The 22,940-nt window shown below is 35.3% G+C and overlaps 1 protein-coding gene across 1 annotated transcript in view; it reads left to right on the top strand.

Annotated features, from left to right (window-relative positions):
• LOC150088371 (phospholipid-transporting ATPase ABCA3-like) overlaps positions 1–22,940 on the top strand; it is a 335,787-nt gene that overhangs the window by 106,114 nt on the left and 206,733 nt on the right. Inside the window, exon 8 of the mRNA XM_090370138.1 lies at positions 18,517–18,763. Coding sequence (XP_090226264.1) covers positions 18,517–18,763 — 247 coding nt within the window. The remainder of the gene's footprint in view (positions 1–18,516; positions 18,764–22,940) is intronic.

Genomic DNA, 22,940 nt, shown 5'->3' with positions numbered 1-22,940 from the left:
CTGACAATGAATGAGCTCAGAGATGCGTGAGCAAAACGTCACTGAAGTATCCGACATTTCAGACCCAGTTCCACCAGAAAAGCACATGACAATTGCAAGTTTGGAAGGTCTCAGCTCAATTGAAAAGGGCTTAAAAATTTTAGAACACATAGACTCCAACAAAGAACGTGTTATAGCTACAAAGCAAGGAATAGTATGAATCAGAGCTGTAATACTCAATATGTTCTACGTTGATAATGATATTAGTAAATTAATAAGAGGAGTTTACCTCAATATAGTACGTGGAACACTTCCGTATGATACCCTCCAGAAATTAAAACGGAAAAAACGAAAAAATCGACAACTTACCGGTACATTAAAGTAAAATATAAATAATTAAAGTAAATTATAAATAATTAAATAATCAATTTAACACAATTCAAAATCAATTCAAAACAATTAAAATTCAAATTAACGCAATTAAAAGAATCTAACGAAAATATTCAAAACGATTTTCCTTCCTGAAGCTGACAATGCTTTTCGACCGACTGTCGTGATCACAGGAATGAAAATTATCGAATCAGGCTAAACCTGCAACTTAAATAGTGATTGTGTCTTCGCGCATGCGCGTAAAGGTCCACGCATCGGAGATCAAATATGGCCGCCGAACATTAACAGAATTCTCGTGTAATTTAATTTCAATGGTTTCTGCAATTAATAGTCGCGTATAATTACGTTGAACGTTAAGTATTTTGGCCTCGTTAAATAAAAAAGTATGTTTTTCGTTAATGGCATGAAAGGCTAATTCTGACGCTGCTGAACGAGAAGCACGAACAGAGGCTTCGTGTTGATTTACACGGATATTAAGAGAAAACCGCGTGGAACCCTGATAAGACGAGTCGCAATCACCGCAAGAAATGTTGTATACTAGATCATTAATTTGTGTTGCGAACGCCGAAAGAACCGAGCGATTGTTCAGTATAGTGTGTAACTTCCGTATAGGCCTAGCTATAATTTTAAATTCGGTATCTTTAAAGAATCTGTTAAGCTGTTTGTGCCACTGTTCAACATATGGGACAGAAATAAAGTATTTTTTGATATTACTATTGTTGATTGGTGCAGTATTTTGTATCCTATCCTTAGCTTGTACCCTAATTCGATTTATAGTGTTAATGGGATAACCCCTGTTCAAGAATCTGCTAGTTAATATTTGTATTTCTGAGTCTAAAGCAGAATCCGTCGTTGAATATTTATAGGCATTTAGAAATTGATTAAAGATAATCGATCTTTTGTAGGTGAACGGGTGGTAGCTATTATAATGTAGAAGCATACCGGTGTTTGTGGGTTTTCGATAGATGCTAAATTGTATTTTGTTCGAGTCCCGGGTAAGCGTGAAATTTAGAAAGTTTAATGACTTAGTATCCGTATCTTCCCTTTCCAATGTAAATTTGAGTCTAGAATGAATATTGTTAAACGAATGTAAAATATCTTGGATAGTACTACTATCGGTAATAACTAGAACATCGTCTAAATACCTCCCATAGTATGTGATACGGGGACGAAAAGGTGTCAAATGTATCTGCTCAATCGTTGAGAGATAGATCTCTGACATTAAGCCACTCAGGTTCAAACCCATTGGTAATCCAAAAATTTGTTTGTACACCTTGTCTCGAAAGGTGATGTAGTTAGCCTCAACTAATAGTTTAATTAAGTGAAAAATCTCCTTTATAGGCAGCTTCGTATAATTAATCGGTGTCGAGTTTTTATTTAACATATCCCAAATAATATCTAATGTGTATTCAACGTTTACATTCGTATATAATGATGTAACATCTAATGAGAATAAATTGTCATTGTCGCCGAGTCTACAGTCTTTAAGATTATTAAATAATGTATCGTAATTCTTAATCCCAAATTGTATAACCTGTCTAAAAGGTTTTATAATGTTATATACATGTGTGGCTAAGGCTGAAAATGCCGAGTTCCTGTAGGAAACAATAGGTCGAATCGGAAATCCAGGCTTGTGTAATTTTACCTGACCAAAAAGTGCAGGAATATTGTATGTTCTGGACTTCAATTCCTTCAACTGAACCATAGTAATGTAGTCGTTTTTACGATATGTGGTTAACGTTTTATTGTATTGATTTACCAAATTGGTAAACAGTGTCGGGTCCACTTCACAATAAGTGGAGCTATCAGATACAACTGAATCTAACTTATTAATATAATCATGTTTATCTAGTATTACCACTGTATCTCCTTTATCTGCCCTCTGTATAATAATGTCCTTATTTTCTCGAAGTTCTCGTAAAGCTGAACTGTCATGTGTATTCAATTTAGGAAGTCGTGTTTCTTTTATGTTATTCACTACTTGGTTAACTTGTTGAATAAATACATCTTTTTGTGGAACACTACGAAGTCCAAATTCAAAATCAATTACGCATTGTTTTTTTGGCAGCTTTCGAGGTGGTAAATTATAATTTAATCCTTTGGATAAAAGTGAAATCTGGTCCTGCGATAGTGTACACGAGGAAAGATTTGTAACCTGTTGATGTGTCGGTTCGTTGGATACTGGGTGAGGGGGTGTTCGTGAACTAGCCGACATATTCTGTGGTAGTGCGTTATGTGTCTGTGGGGGGGATGTCACCCAACTCGTGTGAACTTGGTCGCAAGCTCGCGACAATGTGTTAGAATTCGTATGAACGTGTCTTGAACTATTCGATAATGTTTGCAACTTATTAACGTGTCTGTTTTTTATTTCTGAGGCTTGTGCTTCCCGTCGCAAATCTATGGAGGTCTTCAATACAGACCAATCGTTCGGATGTAGATAATTTTTTAATTTATCGCGAAGCTTCCTAACCTGGGAAAGGTATTTTTGTTTATCCGAATATCGAGATTTTAAGGCAAGCTTAACAATATTACGTGATGTCGCCAGTGATAGTTGTTTTATGCCTGAAATTTTTTGATTTAAATTCACCCTGGCAAACTTCGGAACGATGTTGTTTTGAAGGCAATATTTTAGGAAAGAAATATGGTAACTTTGGGCCGAGTACCTTAGTGTAGATTTAATGTAATTTTGTACCAAGCCATTCAAAAAATCTCCCATAATTGTGTGTATCGATTGTATACTACTGGAGAGACAGGAAGTGAATGAAATAGTCAATAAGAGTATGAAAATTAATTAGATAGTATGAATCAGAGCTGTAATACTCAATATGTTCTACGTTGATAATGATATTAGTAAATTAATAAGAGGAGTTTACCTCAATATAGTACGTGGAACACTTCCGTATGATACCCTCCAGAAATTAAAACGGAAAAAACGAAAAAATCGACAACTTACCGGTACATTAAAGTAAAATATAAATAATTAAAGTAAATTATAAATAATTAAATAATCAATTTAACACAATTCAAAATCAATTCAAAACAATTAAAATTCAAATTAACGCAATTAAAAGAATCTAACGAAAATATTCAAAACGATTTTCCTTCCTGAAGCTGACAATGCTTTTCGACCGACTGTCGTGATCACAGGAATGAAAATTATCGAATCAGGCTAAACCTGCAACTTAAATAGTGATTGTGTCTTCGCGCATGCGCGTAAAGGTCCACGCATCGGAGATCAAATATGGCCGCCGAACATTAACAGAATTCTCGTGTAATTTAATTTCAACGGTTTCTGCAATTAATAGTCGCGTATAATTACGTTGAACGTTAAGTATTTTGGCCTCGTTAAATAAAAAAGTATGTTTTTCGTTAATGGCATGAAAGGCTAATTCTGACGCTGCTGAACGAGAAGCACGAACAGAGGCTTCGTGTTGATTTACACGGATATTAAGAGAAAACCGCGTGGAACCCTGATAAGACGAGTCGCAATCACCGCAATAAACAAAAATACCTTTCCCAGGTTAGGAAGCTTCGCGATAAATTAAAAAATTATCTACATCCGAACGATTGGTCTGTATTGAAGACCTCCATAGATTTGCGACGGGAAGCACAAGCCTCAGAAATAAAAAACAGACACGTTAATAAGTTGCAAACATTATCGAATAGTTCAAGACACGTTCATACGAATTCTAACACATTGTCGCGAGCTTGCGACCAAGTTCACACGAGTTGGGTGACATCCCCCCCACAGACACATAACGCACTACCACAGAATATGTCGGCTAGTTCACGAACACCCCCTCACCCAGTATCCAACGAACCGACACATCAACAGGTTACAAATCTTTCCTCGTGTACACTATCGCAGGACCAGATTTCACTTTTATCCAAAGGATTAAATTATAATTTACCACCTCGAAAGCTGCCAAAAAAACAATGCGTAATTGATTTTGAATTTGGACTTCGTAGTGTTCCACAAAAAGATGTATTTATTCAACAAGTTAACCAAGTAGTGAATAACATAAAAGAAACACGACTTCCTAAATTGAATACACATGACAGTTCAGCTTTACGAGAACTTCGAGAAAATAAGGACATTATTATACAGAGGGCAGATAAAGGAGATACAGTGGTAATACTAGATAAACATGATTATATTAATAAGTTAGATTCAGTTGTATCTGATAGCTCCACTTATTGTGAAGTGGACCCGACACTGTTTACCAATTTGGTAAATCAATACAATAAAACGTTAACCACATATCGTAAAAACGACTACATTACTATGGTTCAGTTGAAGGAATTGAAGTCCAGAACATACAATATTCCTGCACTTTTTGGTCAGGTAAAATTACACAAGCCTGGATTTCCGATTCGACCTATTGTTTCCTACAGGAACTCGGCATTTTCAGCCTTAGCCACACATGTATATAACATTATAAAACCTTTTAGACAGGTTATACAATTTGGGATTAAGAATTACGATACATTATTTAATAATCTTAAAGACTGTAGACTCGGCGACAATGACAATTTATTCTCATTAGATGTTACATCATTATATACGAATGTAAATGTTGAATACACATTAGATATTATTTGGGATATGTTAAATAAAAACTCGACACCGATTAATTATACGAAGCTGCCTATAAAGGAGATTTTTCACTTAATTAAACTATTAGTTGAGGCTAACTACATCACCTTTCGAGACAAGGTGTACAAACAAATTTTTGGATTACCAATGGGTTTGAACCTGAGTGGCTTAATGTCAGAGATCTATCTCTCAACGATTGAGCAGATACATTTGACACCTTTTCGTCCCCGTATCACATACTATGGGAGGTATTTAGACGATGTTCTAGTTATTACCGATAGTAGTACTATCCAAGATATTTTACATTCGTTTAACAATATTCATTCTAGACTCAAATTTACATTGGAAAGGGAAGATATGGATACTAAGTCATTAAACTTTCTAAATTTCACGCTTACCCGGGACTCGAACAAAATACAATTTAGCATCTATCGAAAACCCACAAACACTGGTATGCTTCTACATTATAATAGCTACCACCCGTTCACCTACAAAAGATCGATTATCTTTAATCAATTTCTAAATGCCTATAAATATTCAACGACGGATTCTGCTTTAGACTCAGAAATACAAATATTAACTAGCAGATTCTTGAACAGGGGTTATCCCATTAACACTATAAATCGAATTAGGGTACAAGCTAAGGATAGGATACAAAATACTGCACCAATCAACAATAGTAATATCAAAAAATACTTTATTTCTGTCCCATATGTTGAACAGTGGCACAAACAGCTTAACAGATTCTTTAAAGATACCGAATTTAAAATTATAGCTAGGCCTATACGGAAGTTACACACTATACTGAACAATCGCTCGGTTCTTTCGGCGTTCGCAACACAAATTAATGATCTAGTATACAACATTTCTTGCGGTGATTGCGACTCGTCTTATCAGGGTTCCACGCGGTTTTCTCTTAATATCCGTGTAAATCAACACGAAGCCTCTGTTCGTGCTTCTCGTTCAGCAGCGTCAGAATTAGCCTTTCATGCCATTAACGAAAAACATACTTTTTTATTTAACGAGGCCAAAATACTTAACGTTCAACGTAATTATACGCGACTATTAATTGCAGAAACCGTTGAAATTAAATTACACGAGAATTCTGTTAATGTTCGGCGGCCATATTTGATCTCCGATGCGTGGACCTTTACGCGCATGCGCGAAGACACAATCACTATTTAAGTTGCAGGTTTAGCCTGATTCGATAATTTTCATTCCTGTGATCACGACAGTCGGTCGAAAAGCATTGTCAGCTTCAGGAAGGAAAATCGTTTTGAATATTTTCGTTAGATTCTTTTAATTGCGTTAATTTGAATTTTAATTGTTTTGAATTGATTTTGAATTGTGTTAAATTGATTATTTAATTATTTATAATTTACTTTAATTATTTATATTTTACTTTAATGTACCGGTAAGTTGTCGATTTTTTCGTTTTTTCCGTTTTAATTTCTGGAGGGTATCATACGGAAGTGTTCCACGTACTATATTGAGGTAAACTCCTCTTATTAATTTACTAAAGCAAGGAATAAAAAAAATTAACTTGCTACGAAGAAATTCTGCGTGAAAAAAAGAAGGCGCTGTGTCGTCAGACGAATTTGTTAGATTTTATGAAGCCATCGACATCAAAATAACTTTTTTTTTACATAACTCATTTATTTTTTTAATACATATTTTGTAGTAATATGTATAAATAACTGCAATTTTATTAAATATTTTTCTTCTAAACTAGTGTTTTTGTTAATCCTTGGTCCCAGTTAAACAAAATTTATATGTATTTATATGCATATATGAAAGTTGTACCCCGACTTACGCGAATTCGACTTAAGCAATTTTCGTCGGACCCACCTATCGCGTAACTTCGGGGTATTACTGTACAGTGAAACTTCTCCTAACGGATACCTTTCTCTAACGGACATCTCTCTACAATGGACATTTTCAAATTCCCCAACTCTCCTCTATTGGTTTTAACGTGTTTTCAGCTTCTGTCTAGCGGACATTCTCGGACGCGGACAGGCAATCTGCACTGTTTCGTTTAGATTAGCACTTAATTTGATCTCCCCATAACGGACAGCGGGCGAGCTCACGGCCCTTTTTCTAGGAACTTTTCTTTCACGTATTGCCTCAATCGTGTGTTTATTTTCTATTTCCGATTCTCTGAATTTTATCAAGGTTTACGTCGTGGTTCTAAACCCTTTTTCAAGAATTTTAAGGCACGTGTAAAACTTTGATGGATTCGGTGTGTGCAGGGGGGGGAATTTGGTCAGCCTTCTGTCTTTTGAGTTTCGGTTTTCAGTTTTGTTCAGTGTCGTGTGAAGTGCACAATGTCTTCTCGTAAACATTTAACTTTAAAAGGTAAAGTCAAACTCATTAATGCGTATGATCAGCAAAAAAATAGTGTTCACAATCTCGCTGAAAAATTCAAAATTGGGAAGACGCAGGTAAGCGACATCCTAAAAAAAAAAATTAACTGCTGAAACAATTTTGGCAACACGGAAATGATCAGGTTCAAAAATCATTCCCGAAAACTGTTGGACTTCAAATTGACAATGTTACGTATGAGTGGTCTTGTCGCACACGTGCTAAAAAAGTTCCCATTAATGGGCCTATTATTAGGGAAAAGGTTTTTGAGGTTGCGAAATTTATGGGAGTGAATGAGTTCAAAGCTTCTGTGGGATGGCTAGACAAGTTCAAAACTCAGCATAAAATTTCTTGGAAAACCGTAAGTGGTGAAGGTGGATCTGTTGATATTGGGGTTGTAACAGAGTGGACCGTCAAATTGGAAGATTTATGTCGTGATTTTGAAGCTAAGGATATTTACAACTGTGACGAAACAGGGTTGTTTTTTAAAGCTCTTCCTGAAAAAACAATGAGTCTAACAGACGAAAAGTGCCAGGGTGGAAAAATTTCTAAGGAACGCTTGACTGTACTATTGTGTACAAATATGCTGGGAGACTTTGAACAACCTCTTATTATAGGAAAACCACAAAATCCTCGTTATTTCAAGGGCATAAAGTTGAATCTTTTGAATGTTGACTGAAAGTCTAATAAAAAAGCATGGATGACACGAGATATCATGAGCGAATGGATAAGTCACTTTAACCAAAACATGATTCGTCAAAACAGAAAAATTATTCTTTTCATGGATAATGCTGCATCTCACCCGCACATTGAATTGTCCAACATTCAAATTGTTTTTCTGCCACCAAACACAACTGCAGAGTGTCAGCCCTTGGATCAAGGGTAATAAAAAAATTTAAACTTCACTACAGAAAACGTGTTTTAAGACATCTCATTGCAAACATGAACGATGTAACATGTGCGAGTGACCTTGCAAAGAAAATCAGCATCCTAGATGCAATTCAATGGATTTCCTTTTCAGTAAACGCAATTAGAAAACAAACTGTTGTGAACTGTTTTGTAAAGTCTGGCTTCTCAAACACAAAAATCGAAGTTGTGAACAGCAATGTGGAGCAACAAGAAGAACAAGAACTTCAACATCTATTGATAATGTATGATACTTCAGGTACAAGTGACCCTGGCTACAAAGATATAGACTCGAACCTCACTACAGAAGATGGTGCTCTAGATATCAATGACATTATCATCGATATTGTTCAAGAAGTTCCTCATGAGGATGGAGAAATGGAAGGAGGTCATCCTGTCGAAGAACATATTAACGACGAACCACTGATGAAAATGGAAGAAGCACTCATGCGAATCAATCGTTTAAAAATGTTTTTCGCCGCTGAAGAAGATACTGAAGGACTTTCGATGGTGTCTTCACTCCAAACAAATGTTGAAAACAAAATTATCAGCCGGAAGAAGGTGCAGAAAAAAATAAATGATTACTGTACGTATTTTTCTTAAGATAAAGTCATAATATGCATAGCACAATTGTATGTATATTATTTACAAAAATATTGTGCAAAATCTGTATACAATTTAATTTTCCATTAAACGTTTGACGATTTTTCTTTATCTCTTGTGTATGTAATTGTATATTATTTACAAAAATATTGTTCAAAATCTGTATATATTTTAATTTAATTTTACATTAAATGTTTAACGATTTTTCTTTCTTTCTTTTTTTTTTCTCCCTCAGACTTCTTGTTAGTGGACACTTCTCTCTAACAGACAAATTCTCGTTCCCCATGGCTGTCCGTTAAAGGGAAGTTTCAATGTACGGGTGACCCCCGCTTAACGCTGATAATTCGTTCCGTAAAAACAGAGTGCTAAGTGAATCCGCGCTAAGCAAGCGCCGCATTCCCATAAGGTAACATATGTATTTGTGAGTTGCGGTCGTTGCCATAGAATATTTCCTAATCAATAATAAACGGTAGTGAAAAGATTCACAAATGTCGGTCAAAATATTTAATATTCAAATATTTGTACATATAAAATATTCTGTATTACATACGTATATAATTATGTGGTAACTACTTACGTATCAAAATTAAACTTAAAATTCCAATTAAAATCATGAATTTAAATTGATCTAAATTGATTTAATTTAATTAATGAATTTAATCATGAAAAGTGTGTCGATTTCGGGTTGAACTTTGGCCCTCTTCCAAATAAACTAAAAGAAATATTAATTTTAAATCCTCCACAGCGTTACCACCCACCAATAAAGTCAACCGATTCTTCGCCACTTTGAAACCTGGCATTTTTTTCTTCTTTCAATATGAAACTTCTTTTAGGCATTTGTTTCCACAAAAGTCCTGCTTCATCTATGTTAAAAACTTGTTGAGAAGTATAACATATAATATCCCTCTTCAATAATTTTAACAAGTTCTCTTTTGAAAGTTTCGGCTCCTTCTGCACTTGCGGATTCTCCCTGGATTTTAAATCTATTCAACCAGCCCTTACTAGTTTTAAATGGTTCCACATTTTTTTTTTTTTTTTTTTTTAGGTGAGGTTTCTTCAGATCATCGTATTGGCTAATCTCTCTCTCTCTCTTTTTTTTTTTTTTTTTTTTCTTAATAATATTTAACTTAACTGAATTCTACATTGGATATTATCTTCAATAAAATTGTAACTGCGTTGGTTGCATTAATTACGATACAATGTTCAAGTAAACTGGCCGTTTTGCACTATGTCTAATACGGTACTGAGTGATGACTAGACTTCAGATAAATGCATATAACGCAAATATTACAAGCAATATACTTGATAATTTTTTAAAATGTTGATCTTGGAACCACGTGCTGCAATTAAATTAGCGTGCGAGAAAATTTCACTGAGTGTGGGAAAATTTCTCAAATTGGCGTGGGAAACGTTTTAATGCTGTTTTGCTATTCATTTTCAAGCTATCGACTCCATTAAATGAAACGATTTCGTTAAATATGCCAAAAATGCAATCTGTAAAAGAGCGTTATAGTGATCTGTGACAGCGTTATAGTCAGGTATGGGTTATAATATAAGAACAGCGTTATAGCGAATCAGCGTAAAGCGAACCGCGTTATAACGGGGGCCTGCTGTATATACACTGGTGTTCAAAGAAAGCACATCACCCCTTAAAATTGTAATTATTGTCCGAATAAAGTAATTATATGGCAATATTTCTTACAGATTGCATTAGATAAGATTGACATGTGTAGGTGATGATGTAATATTGCATAAGCTGTTACTTTCAGCTATATAAGCACACTCTTCAAGAGTTGTAGTCATTCCTTGCTTGTGTTAGGATAGCAAGTTACGTGCAGTTGACACCATGAAGAAAGAGTGCTGTTGTTGCTTTACGTGTGGAATGTTGTTGTTGTTGTTGTTGTTGTGTTTAACGACACATAGGCTGCTAGGGCCATATTGTGTCTTTCTAATAGTGGATATAACTATATTTTATGATATATTCCGATACGATTTAGGAAAATAAATAGTTCTTTTTCATTAGAATCATCACCCAGAATCTGTAATAAATTTATTGATGACTGTGTATTAGCTATTGATTTAAAGGTGTTTAAGCGGATATTTTGAAAGTGGGGACAGTCCACTAATAAATGGCGAATTGTCAGTTGTACTTGACAGAATGTACATTGTGGAGCGCTGTCATTAGTTAATAGATATAGGTGAGTGAGGTGCGTATGCCCAATCCTTAGCCTTCCTAAAATTATTTCATCTCGCCTGTTTTTGCTGAAGCTGGATTGCCATAGCTTTGGTTCCGGTTTTATTTGGTAGAGTTTATTTCCTGGATAACCTTTCCAGATTAATGACCAACTGTTATAACATGCTTTACAGATAATGTGTTTGTAATCTGTATATGGAACTTGAAATTTCTGCGTAATGGTGGTTTCTGGTTGTTTGGCTGCATGATCTGCTCTTTCATTGCCAGCTATTCCAGAATGTCCTGGGATCCAGCAGAATGTCACAGTTTGTTTCAATTCCTTACAGGCAAGTAGCTTAGAACGGATCTGTTTTATTACAGGGTGAGAAGAGTTGTTACCACTTATTATAGCAGTGACAGCACTGAGTGAGTCGGTGTATATTAAAGTGGTCGTAATTAAAAATTCAGTTATCCGGTCGAGAGCTAAATTAATAGCATAAAGTTCAGCAGTAAAGATACTGCATTCTATTGGTAATGAAACAGAAATGGTGACTGAAGGGAAGACTGCTGCAGCACCTACTTGGGTCTCAGTTTTTGATCCATCTGTATATATTTTGCAGGCCTCTGAGTTAGAAGAGTGAGTTTCATGTAATTGTGCAATATTGGAGGGCGACAAGGTGTTCTTACCCCACTGTTGAAAATAATCGTCGTAATTAACAGAAATATTTGTCCAAGGCGGATCAGGAAGTGTCATGTCCTGAAATATATCGCTGATGTCTATATTCCATGCTTGAGTGAGTTCTCTAAGTCTAAGTGCAGCAGGTCGGTTTTCATTTGGCTTACTGTTGTAAAATGACTCCCATTCGGTATTATACAGATATTTCCAACTAGGGTGGGAGGGCAAACTGCGAATTTTTGCGGCAAACATCAAAAGTAATGTTTTCCTCCGAAGATGTAAAGGTGGCTCATGAGCTTCGATATAGAGGCTCTGAACAGGGGAGGTTCTGAAAGCTCCTAGAGAAACTCTCAGCGCACTGTGCTGGATCGTGTTCAATTGCTCTAAAGTAGTTCTTCTCGCAGAGTCATACACTGGAGAGCCATAGTCTAAGCGGGATCTGATGAGGGCTCGATAAAGATGGATCAAGGTATGTCGATCAGCACCCCATGACATAGATGACACACACCGGAGAATATTCAACTTTTTCAATCAGATAGTTCTAAGATAAGCTACATGTGCTTTAAAGTTCAGTTTCTTATCCAGTACGAGACCAAGAACACGGACAGTGTCAACAAGAGGAATTGAAATGTTATTGATCTTTAGCTCAGGATCGGGATGCAGTGACCGTAATTTGCAAAAATGAGTAGTGGTGGATTTCTGCTCAGCTAGGCGGTATCCATTACGTAAGGTCCACGATTCTATTCTGGAAAGAGCAATTTGTAACTGTCTTTCAACAGTATTCATACTTTGTGACTGGCAGGATATGGTGAGGTCATCTGCATACATGTATATTTGTATGGATTTTGGAAGTTCTTCCAATATGTGGTTGACCCGAACAGCAAATAGGGTAGCACTCAGTATGGAACCCTGGGGAACACCCTCTTCTTGAATGTGAGTTGCTGATAGTATGTTTTGGTATCGGACTTGAAAGGTGCGTAATCTTAAAAAGTTCTGGATGAATTGTGGAAGGTAGCCTCTCAGCCCCAACTGATGTATATCTTTAATAATACCATGACGCCAAGTGGTATCAAATGCTTTCTGAATATCTAGGTTCACCATCACCAGATGTTGTCTCATGACAAAAGCGTTACGTATGTTAGATTCAATTTTGAGTAGTAAATCTAGGGTAGATCTGTTTTTACGGAAGCCATATTGGTGATCGGAAAGAACGTTTTGGGAGTCTAGCACCCACATGAGCCTCTTATGCACCATCCTTTCAAAGATTTTGCCCAAACAGCTTGTCAAGGATATTGGTCTGTAATTCTCAACTATGGAAGGATCTTTACTTGGTTTTAGAATAGCACAAATGTAGGAATGACGCCATGAGAGAGGATATGTATTTTCTGAGAAGATCCGGTTGTAAAAGAGTAATAGTATGTAGAGATCAGCTTCACATAAATTCTTCAGCATACTGTAGTGAATGCCGTCCGGTCCTGCTGCACTATTTGGAGATTTGCTCAAGGATTCTTTGAGTTCAGCTATAGAAAAGGGTTGATTATACGGAAGTGAGAGTCTAGTTGAAAAATTAAATTTATGACGTTCCTCAACAGATTTAATGCGTTGAAAGGAGGTGACATAAGAGGAGGAGGCGGAAATGTTATAGAAAGATTCTGCTAAAGCATTTGCAATGTCAGTAGAAGAGGATAGGTCCTGCCCATTCCATTGTATTATCGGGGACTGCTGAGGAGGAAATTTTCCATTGAGAGCTTGTATTTTTTTCCATATAATTCGAGTGTCAGTATTTTTGTTAATAGTTGATGCAAAGCTTATCCAGGAGTCACGTTTTGCTTTCTTCCTAATTTGCCTTGCTTTGGCTCTGAGTTTTTTGTATAAAATTAGGTTGGCAGTAGTTGGGCATTTGCGGAACCGGTTCCAAGCACGGTTTTTTTCTACTTTTGCTTTAGAGCAATCCGTATTCCACCACTGGTTTTTGTGTACATGTTTGCATTGGTCTGATTTTGGGATGGAAATTTCTGCTGCATATAGGATTTGGCTGGTAATGTGGTCAGTTACGTCATCAATATGTTGATGTTGAACATATTGAGTGTCGAGAAGGACACAAGCTGAGTAGTTTACCCAGTCTGCTTTATAAAAATTCCAAGAAGTACGGCCTTTTGGACATGACACAGCCTGGGTTTCAATTGAACTGATAATAGGAAAATGGTCACTATGGAATGGGTCATTCAACACTAACCATTTCATGCTTGCAAAAAGAGATGCTGAACAGATGGATAAGTCTATGGCTGAGGTAGTACCTGTAGGTAGTTGTATATAAGTCGGAGAGCCAGAATTCAGCAGAGTCAGGTTATGGTTATCCAGGAATGATTCAATTAATTGGCCTCTCCTATCCATGGTGGAAGATCCCCACAATGGATGGTGGCCATTGAAATCACCGAATAAGCAGACAGGAGGTGGCAGTTGTGCAATTAGATTGTCAAGTTCAGCCAGGGAGCAAGGATAATTGGGCGAGATATAAATGGATGCAAGCGTTAATGATATTCCCAATGCCATCCGAACTGCAACAACTTCTAAGGAAGTTTGTAGCTGGAGATGTCTTGATGGTATAGTAGATTTTACAAGAACAGCTACGCCCCCACGGGCAGGACCATCAGAATCTCTGTCTCGTCTAAACATGGTGTAATTTTTGAATCTGAGAGAGACTTTTGGTGATAGAAATGTTTCCTGTAAGCATACACCTACTGCATTTGTTTGAAAAAGTAAATCACTCAGGTCATCAAAATTACTACGTAATCCTCTACAATTCCATTGTATGAATTTATTCATTGTTTGGATTTGATTGAATAAGATTGATCTGACTGTTTTTTCTGAGAAGGTTTCAGTCTGCTTTGTTTTGATTTTTCATTCTTTGAAAAGGTTGGGCGTCCTGTTTCTATGGTATCATTAGCATATAATTCTAAAACTGACTCTTCATCCTCTGGTTGAATATCAATTTCCATTTTCCTATTGCATTGTTTCCCTTTTTCTTGGTCTTCAACATTTGCTGATTTTGCTGTTTCGGGCAATGATGAGATAGCATCAGTTGGGATACTAATTGGTGTATTGTTGGTCTCATTGACTGTAAGTTTCTTTTTGGATGTTAGCAGTGCAGTTTTGGCCCAGGTGGAAAAAGAACTGCTTGGTTCTATGGAGACATCTGTTTGTGTTGCAATTGAGCGGCTACTTCTGGTCACTGATGCGTATGATCTGCTAGGCATGGTTAATAGCACTTGCTTTCTTGCTTCAGGATATGTAACTTTATGCTCCACTTTATATTTCTGGATTTTTTTTCCTGTTTTCCAGAGGTCACATGCTTTAGAAAATGCAGGGTGGCTTCCTTTACAGTTTGGGCAAGTAGGAGTGGAAACTGTACACTCTCCTTGGGAATGCTCCTTAGAGCCACAAATAGGACACACAGCATCGCCTCTGCATGCAGTCTGTGCATGGCCGTACTTCTGGCACTTAAAACAGCGAATGGGATTCGGGATGTAAGGTCTAATCTTGCAGTTTAAATAACCTGCTTTGACAGAAGATGGAAGATTCGGAGTGCTGAACGTCAAAATAATAGACCTAGTTGGTAGTAGGTTGCCATCTTTTTTGGTCATTATTCTCCGTGCATGTGTCACCTTTTGTTCGCTAAGCTCTTGTACTATTTCTTCTTCAGAAACAGTTAATAGGTCCCATTCACTGATAACACCTTTAGACGAGTTCAGGGTGTTATGGGGCGTAACTGACACTGGAATATTGTTGAATGTTGTTAAATTTAACAATTTTTCCGAATGAGATGTTTTTGAGGTTTCAATTAAAAGGTCTCCTGATTGGAGACGCTTCACCATTTTAGGGGATCCAACAACCGATTCTAAACATTTCTGTATCAGAAAAGGCGATAGCTTGCCGACAGGTTGTGTGGACAATGAGTGCATTATAAGAAATGCTGGCATATCTGAAATCTGTTTTTCCGTCCGAAGTCTCTTCGGACGATTGGACTCGTGTTCTGAGACAGAGTTAACAACTTTGCCACCTGTGGGCTCCAGAGATGGATATTCATTACAATCCATCGTTGCTCCTTTCAGCCCTGGAAGAGGGAATTCCTTCTCCCAGGTTACCGACCCCGCCACGTGGAGGCAGGAGCAGTGCCAACCAGTGACCAAGCGATCAGCAGAAGAAGAGAGCAGTACGATTACGTGTGGAAGGATGTTCTTCTCATCGTATTGCTTATAAAGTGTCTTGTAATCCATCGACAGTGAGTAGATTTCTTTCGAAACTCAAGAATGGTGATTCTGCTGATAGGAAAAAAGGAACCGTACGCAAACGAGTCTCTACGCCAAAAGAGGACTGCATTTTGAAGTGCTTATGCCTTAAAAACCGTAAAGCTTCTTCATCTGAGCTGAAAAGAGAATGGGAAGAACATACAGGAGTGGTAGCAAGTGCAGTAACAGTCAGAAAATGCCTCTTCAAAAATGGACTTGTAGCCTGTCATCCTAAGAAGAAGCCCCTCCTCACACAAAAAATGGAAAAGGCCCGATTAATTTGGTGTAAAGAGCATGTCAAATGGACATCCGAGCAGTGGAAGTAAGTTATTTTCTCGGACGAGAAGAAATTCAACCCGCATGGCTCTGATGGGAGACAAACGATTCGCCATAGATGTGGTGAAGAATACCATCCAGACTTTATGATGTCTACAGTGAAATTCCCTACCAGCCAAATGGTATAGGGGTGCATTTCGTATCGCAGAGTAGGTTATCTGCAGTTTATAAAAGGTTCTGTAAATGCCAATGGATACCTGGCTATACTGGAAGACAAATTGCTGCCAACCATTTAGAGACCATTTAAACCTGCCAAGTAACTATGCATATTTCAGGATGACTCTGCTCCTTGTCATTGGGCGAAAAGTGTCAGTAGGCACTTCTGTAGTTACTTTAGCTTCATTTGAGATTCTACAGTAATGTGTTTACATTTGTTACAGGTGAAAAAATAGTTGGAAGAATGGTCCACTACAACTCTTAGCTGGCCAGGAAACAGCCCAGACCTGAATCCTATAGAGAACTGTTCATATTGTGTGGAATCTGCAGTTGCCAGAAAGAAACCAAAGACCCTTGGTGAACTTCAGGATGCCATAATTTCATGTTTGGAACCACAAACTATCATTTGATTATCTTCAGAAATTGATCTTGTCGATGCCTCGATGGTGTGCTGCTCGCATCAGGGCCAAAAGTTAGTGAGAATTAAAAAATGCTAAAGTAAAAAGTAAAACTGCATGGGTTGAAATAAGGAGTTGGATCAGAGGGTCAAATATGCTACTTACTGTAGTTCCTTGCTGGGGTCAAGGTGTAGGTCACGTGGCATAGACCAGAATGCTGCGATGGAAATAAAGATTACTTACTTGAGCCAGTGAATGTATAGCGTGTAAAAGCAACTTCAGGCATTGGAATGCAGTAAGATATATGACGCTAACGAAGTTAAGTTCATTGGGAAGAAACGGAATTATATATATATATTGAAACTTTTCCACTAAGGTGATATGATTATTACATATTGATATAGATTTAGTCCTCATAATACATTTACAAAGTAAATTCAATAATAATTCATTTATAATTCAATTTTAATGACATAGGATGCCTGAGATTTCCTTAATTCATGAAAGTTTTAGGTTATAAATACATATAAAAAATAAATTTCAGTTACATCACATAAAATAGTAATATATAACAAGTTCCCCTTCTAATAATAAAAAAACTTAATTTCACTTTACTTAGATGTGTTCAGCCGCAATTGTACCTATTTTGTTATGTTTTTAGTATTTTCCAAATGATGATCAGTAATATCTAGCTGACATATTTTTAAGTAGTTTTTACTTATTCAGTTTTATTCTGGAAACCAACTGATCTCTATAAAGGTCACATATTGTTAATGTGTATTTTTTTATTTCTGTTAAACTTTGTATTAGAGTTAATATTCTATTATAACTATTTGTAAAATAATAAGAGGAGTTTACCTCAATGTAGTACGTAGAACACTTCCGTATGATACCCTCCAGAAATTAAAATGAAAAAATCGAAAACTTACATTAGAGTAAAAAATAAATAATTAAAAACCAATTTAACACAATTCAAATCAATTTAACACAATTAAATCAATTTAACACAATTAAAAATCAATTTAACGCAATTAAAAATATTAAAAAGAATTAACGAAAATATTCAAAACGATTTTTGAATATTTTCGATTTTAGATAGGAAGGAAAATCATTTTGAATATTTTCGTTAGATAGGAAGGAAAATCGTTTTGAATATTTTCGTTAGAAGGAAGGAAAATCGTTTTGAATATTTTCGTTAGAGGAAGGAAAATCGTTTTGAATATTTTTGTTAGATAGGAAGGAAAATCGTTTTGAATATTTTCGTTAGAAGAAAGGAAAATCGTTTTGAATATTTTTGTTAGATAGGAAGGAAAATCGTTTTGAATATTTTCTTAGATTCTTTTTAATATTTTTAATTGCGTTAAATTGATTTTTAATTGTGGTAAATTGATTTGAATTGTGTTAAATTGGTTTTTAATTATTTATTTTTTACTCTAATGTAAGTTTTCGATTTTTTTGTTTTAATTTCTGGAGAGTATCATACGGAAGTGTTCTACGTACTATATTGAGGTAAACTCCTCTTATTATTTTACAAATATTAATATCAACGTATAATGTATTGAGTATTACAGCTCTGATTCATACTATCTAATTCTATTATAACGTAAATTGTAAGAAGTGTGTTTTAATTGAGATAATAAAATATGAAATAGGTACTGGCTATCATTTACGCTTTGTGAAAAGAGATGACTGCAATATTACACAGATTACTGACATGCTGCACAAATATATTCCTGAAGCTACACTTGAGAGTGCCATTGAAAAAGAGCTAATATATTCTCTTGCCAGTACATCAGATAACTTTGGCAAAATGTTTGAAGATCTTGAAAAATCAAAAGAGGAGTTGGGAATTGGTGCTTTTGGAGTGACTGTAACTACAATGGAAGATGTCTTCTTAAAGTATGTTGTTTATACTTGAATTTTACTGTTATACTTTGTAAATTAGTTTATTTTTTAATCAGATCTCTAATCAAAATACAGGGTACCCTCACTTTACTTGATTCCAATTAACACATTTTTTGAAATAGCATGGTTTATAAATTACCAAAATTTATTTAATGCGGATTAAAATTCATGTAACACTGTCGTTTTCCAGTTAGTTTCTCAATAATTGCTAAGGAACTATTCAAATGATACACGCAAACTTCGTATGCCACCTCTGCCCTGGTTTCCATGGCAACAGAACAGGCAAATACATTTACCTTCTGTAAATGTCAATCCACCACTGTTTCAGTGAGCCATCTGCCCGCTGTTGTTTACCACATGTTAATTCTCTGCTGTGTTATTATTGCAAGCATTTTTATATTAAAAATTCATTATTCTCAACCCTTAACTATAGATAAAAGGAAAAATGAAATAGAAAATACCTGTACTAAAAAGAAGCGAAAGGTTTATAACTTTAAAACAAAAACTTGAAATAATTAAAAGATTCAAACATGATGATAAGAAGGCCAAAATCGGCTGTGTTTTTGGAATAAATGATGCAACAGCGCAAACAATTTTGAAACATGCTAATGAATATAAGAACAAAAGTCAAGTGGCATCAACTTCAGTAGCTATGCAGTCCACTATAAATCGAAGTGATAAAATGATTGAAATGGAGTGACTCTTGTCAATTTGGATAGAAGATTGCAGTCAAAAATGAATCCCACATGAAAGCATTAAGCCTCTTCTCCACATTGAAAAAAGACAACAAATCAGAAGGTGAGAAAGGTTTTGTTGGTAGTTCAGGCTAGTTTGATTGTTTTAAAAAAAGATCTGGCTTCATAATGTTAGAATTCAAGGTGAGTCTGCAAGTGCAGATCATGATAGTGCAAAATTTCCAGAAGTTTTTCAAAAAATTATAGAAGGCAGTTGTTTGTTTGTTGTTGTTTATTTAGTTTTTAGGAGCATTAGCAACTAAGGCCATATTGCTCCGGGGATAAGCGGTGGTCATTCCCTGACCTTTCCGCATCCTCCGTATTTGGTGGTCACGGGCTCGAACACCGGTCTAATCAAGAAGCATGTGCTACGCACTGCTGCTCCTGCCCACCTGGCTACGGAGGCGGCCATATAAGGCAGTGGCATGCCAATAAGAAAGCTTGGGTGACTAACCCCTCTTTTAAGACTGGTTCAACACTTGTTTCTGTCTATCAGTCAAGAAATACTGTGAAGAAAATAATCTTAGTTTTAAAGCTTTGTTGCTTTTGGATAATGCTCCTGACCATCCCACTAGGTGACTTATGTGAAAATGTGAAGGTATTATTTTTACCACAGAATACTACATCAATTTTACAGCCTGTGGATCAAGGGATCATTTGAACTTTTGAGGCCTATAACCTGAAAAGAACTTTTGAACAGGCAATTTGAGCCATATGATTTTTCCAGAATTCCACCAGTGTAATTGGTGGAGTTCTGGAAAAATTATAGCATTAAAAATGCAATGGAAAATATTCATGAGTCATGGCATCAAATGACATTGAGCAACATGAGAGCTGTGTGGAAAAATCTGTCTCATTATGCAAACGATTTCATAAGCCGTAGTCAGTAAGTAACTTCTGTTGTTGAAGGAATAATGAACATCAGGCAAGAACTAGGCTTTAATGAAGTAGACACCGCAAATGTTCCGGATTTATTAGACACATTTCAAAGAATTGAGCAATTATGACCTCCTCCTTAATATTGATCAGCAACATGGAAAGATGACTGCAATGAGGACAAAAATGCACCAACGAAGATCACTTTAAAGGAATTCCAAGAATTGTTTTGCACTGCTGAAATTTTAAAACAACAACTTATGGATTTTGGCCCTAACCTCAATCACAGCATGCAAGTCTGCCGAAACACAGATAATGATTTGAGCTGCTATAGTGAGATGTATGCAGAGAAAAGGAAACAATAGAGCTTACAAACTAATTTGGACAAATATTTATTATGGAAGTAAATTACATATACGAACTACATAATATACTGAATTATTTCAAACATCTTTGTTCTCCTTTATAGTTATATTGGCAGTAAAAACAGTTATTTTAAAACATTTAGTAAAGATTTTGAAAGCTGTTGGATGAATTACAGATTTGGATAGAAGACTGTAATCAAAAACAAATCCCACTTAGTATGAAAGCTCAAATATAATAACCAATATTTTACATTGGTTATTATATTTGATTAACACATTTTCACTTAACAAGGCATCACACGGTATATATTAACCGCGTAAATCAGGGGACCCCTGTATAGCATTTTTGGTAGTGTAATTCTTTTATATATAGTCCATATTAGAATGTGCCTAAAATCTATTAATGGTTAATAAAGGTGTAGAAGACAGTATTCACTTTTTTATGACATACAACAAAATGCTGTGTAAGGAATAATTCACTGATAATGAATGATTATGAAAGGGCTACTCTATAATTCTCTCTGATTGCAGAAATCAATACTAGTTGACATGCGTTTAAAAATAAATTCTTTTCTGAGCAACTTATAAGTACAGCTTTTGTTTAATTTAAGTTTCTCTGATTCTTATTTAGACTTAAAACTCACTTTCAAAATTCACAGATCATCTTTGGAAAGAAATGCAGAAAGCTTCTGACCAGGGAAGTTAAATCTACTGAAAATTAAAAATATAAGATATTTTAAAATATATAAAATAGTTATAAATTGTTTTGAAATCATGTATGTTGCAGCCTCTAGACAGTATCTACTGCCTCTAACCATCACCACCGTCAGATAAAGCCTAATCACTGTGTGTTTGACATCATCATAAGTGGGCCATAAGAAGTACACAAAGCTACATCACTGCACAGAATTGAGAAAGTGAAAGCAAGAGTTGAATGTAAATCTACTTTATTTTCTGTGCATAATGGAAAGCTAATGTATGTTGCAAGGGTCAATACGAAAAAAAAATAATAATTAAATAAATAAAATAATCAGTTTTGCTACTTAAGTGTGATAATTTTTTTTAATCATAACATTCTGAAAAAATGAAGATGACACATTTTATAGTTAACTATTTTATCACATTTTGAATGTTTTACCTGTAATTTGTAATCCAACTAATGTATACGTTTATTTATTTAATCTAATAATTTGATTACTATGGTTGAACAAAAATCATTTTACTTTAAATTTAGCTCTTTTTCAATGTTTGAAGTTTACATTTATATGTTGCTTTTAATACATCATTTTTCTTTTTACAATAATTTTTGAGCAAAATATTGATAATCGTATTAATTAGCAAATTTAAAATTATTTCTCCAAAATGACCATTTTTGCAAACATTATTCAAAGAAAATTCAATAATTTCAAAGAAATTTGACATAAGTATTGATAGGAAATCTCTCTCTGATTACATAACTTCAAGAATTCTTTCTCTATGGCTTGTGACAATATAATTTTTTGAAATAATATATAATAATATACAGCAACAATAATTACGTTTGATTCAGGGTATAACAGTCCACCTCTATCCATGTTTTGAATTAGTTCATATTGGCCACCAGTAGGTAATGGTTCGTTTACTGTTAAAATAGGTTTGCATTCCTCACAGCGATATCTTTTGATAACAACATATGTAGCATATCCAGCAATATAAACTAATAGTGGCATGTAATCGTTTTCTTTTATTAAATCACTTTCTGTGACGGTAATGTGAGAAAACAATATGAATGTATTAGCTTCCATTCCTGCTTCAACAAAGCATTTCCAGAAATGCTTTTGTATTGAAATCGTTAATTGAAAAGTTGCCAAACATGTTTGATTTTAAAGTTAAAGGTAATACAGAATGCATTTGTAATTTCATTTCATTCTCATAAACTTACCTTAAAGACACATGATATACTTAACCAGATAATTGTCTGCATTGACGAAATCTTTCCTCAAAGTGTCTGTTTGAAATTTTCCTGTAAGAAAATAACTCGTGCATAATTCTGAAAAACAGTAAATTGCCATTTCAAGTAATGCGTAAGTTGTATGCTTCAAAGCAGTGTGTGTCTCTCTCTTGTTAAAAAAACCTGTACTAATATTAGACTGCAGCAGTTCCAATCTATCTAACCAATCGATAAATTTATTTAGAAAAATAACATTTTCATGATTA

The sequence above is a fragment of the Mastigoproctus giganteus genome, chromosome 3 (genome assembly GCF_048544385.1).
Source record: "Mastigoproctus giganteus isolate SK-2022 chromosome 3, ASM4854438v1, whole genome shotgun sequence".
Lineage (NCBI taxonomy): Eukaryota > Metazoa > Arthropoda > Arachnida > Uropygi > Thelyphonidae > Mastigoproctus > Mastigoproctus giganteus.
Note: the sequence above shows the minus strand (reverse complement) of the source record. Positions and strands in the feature narration are given on the sequence as shown.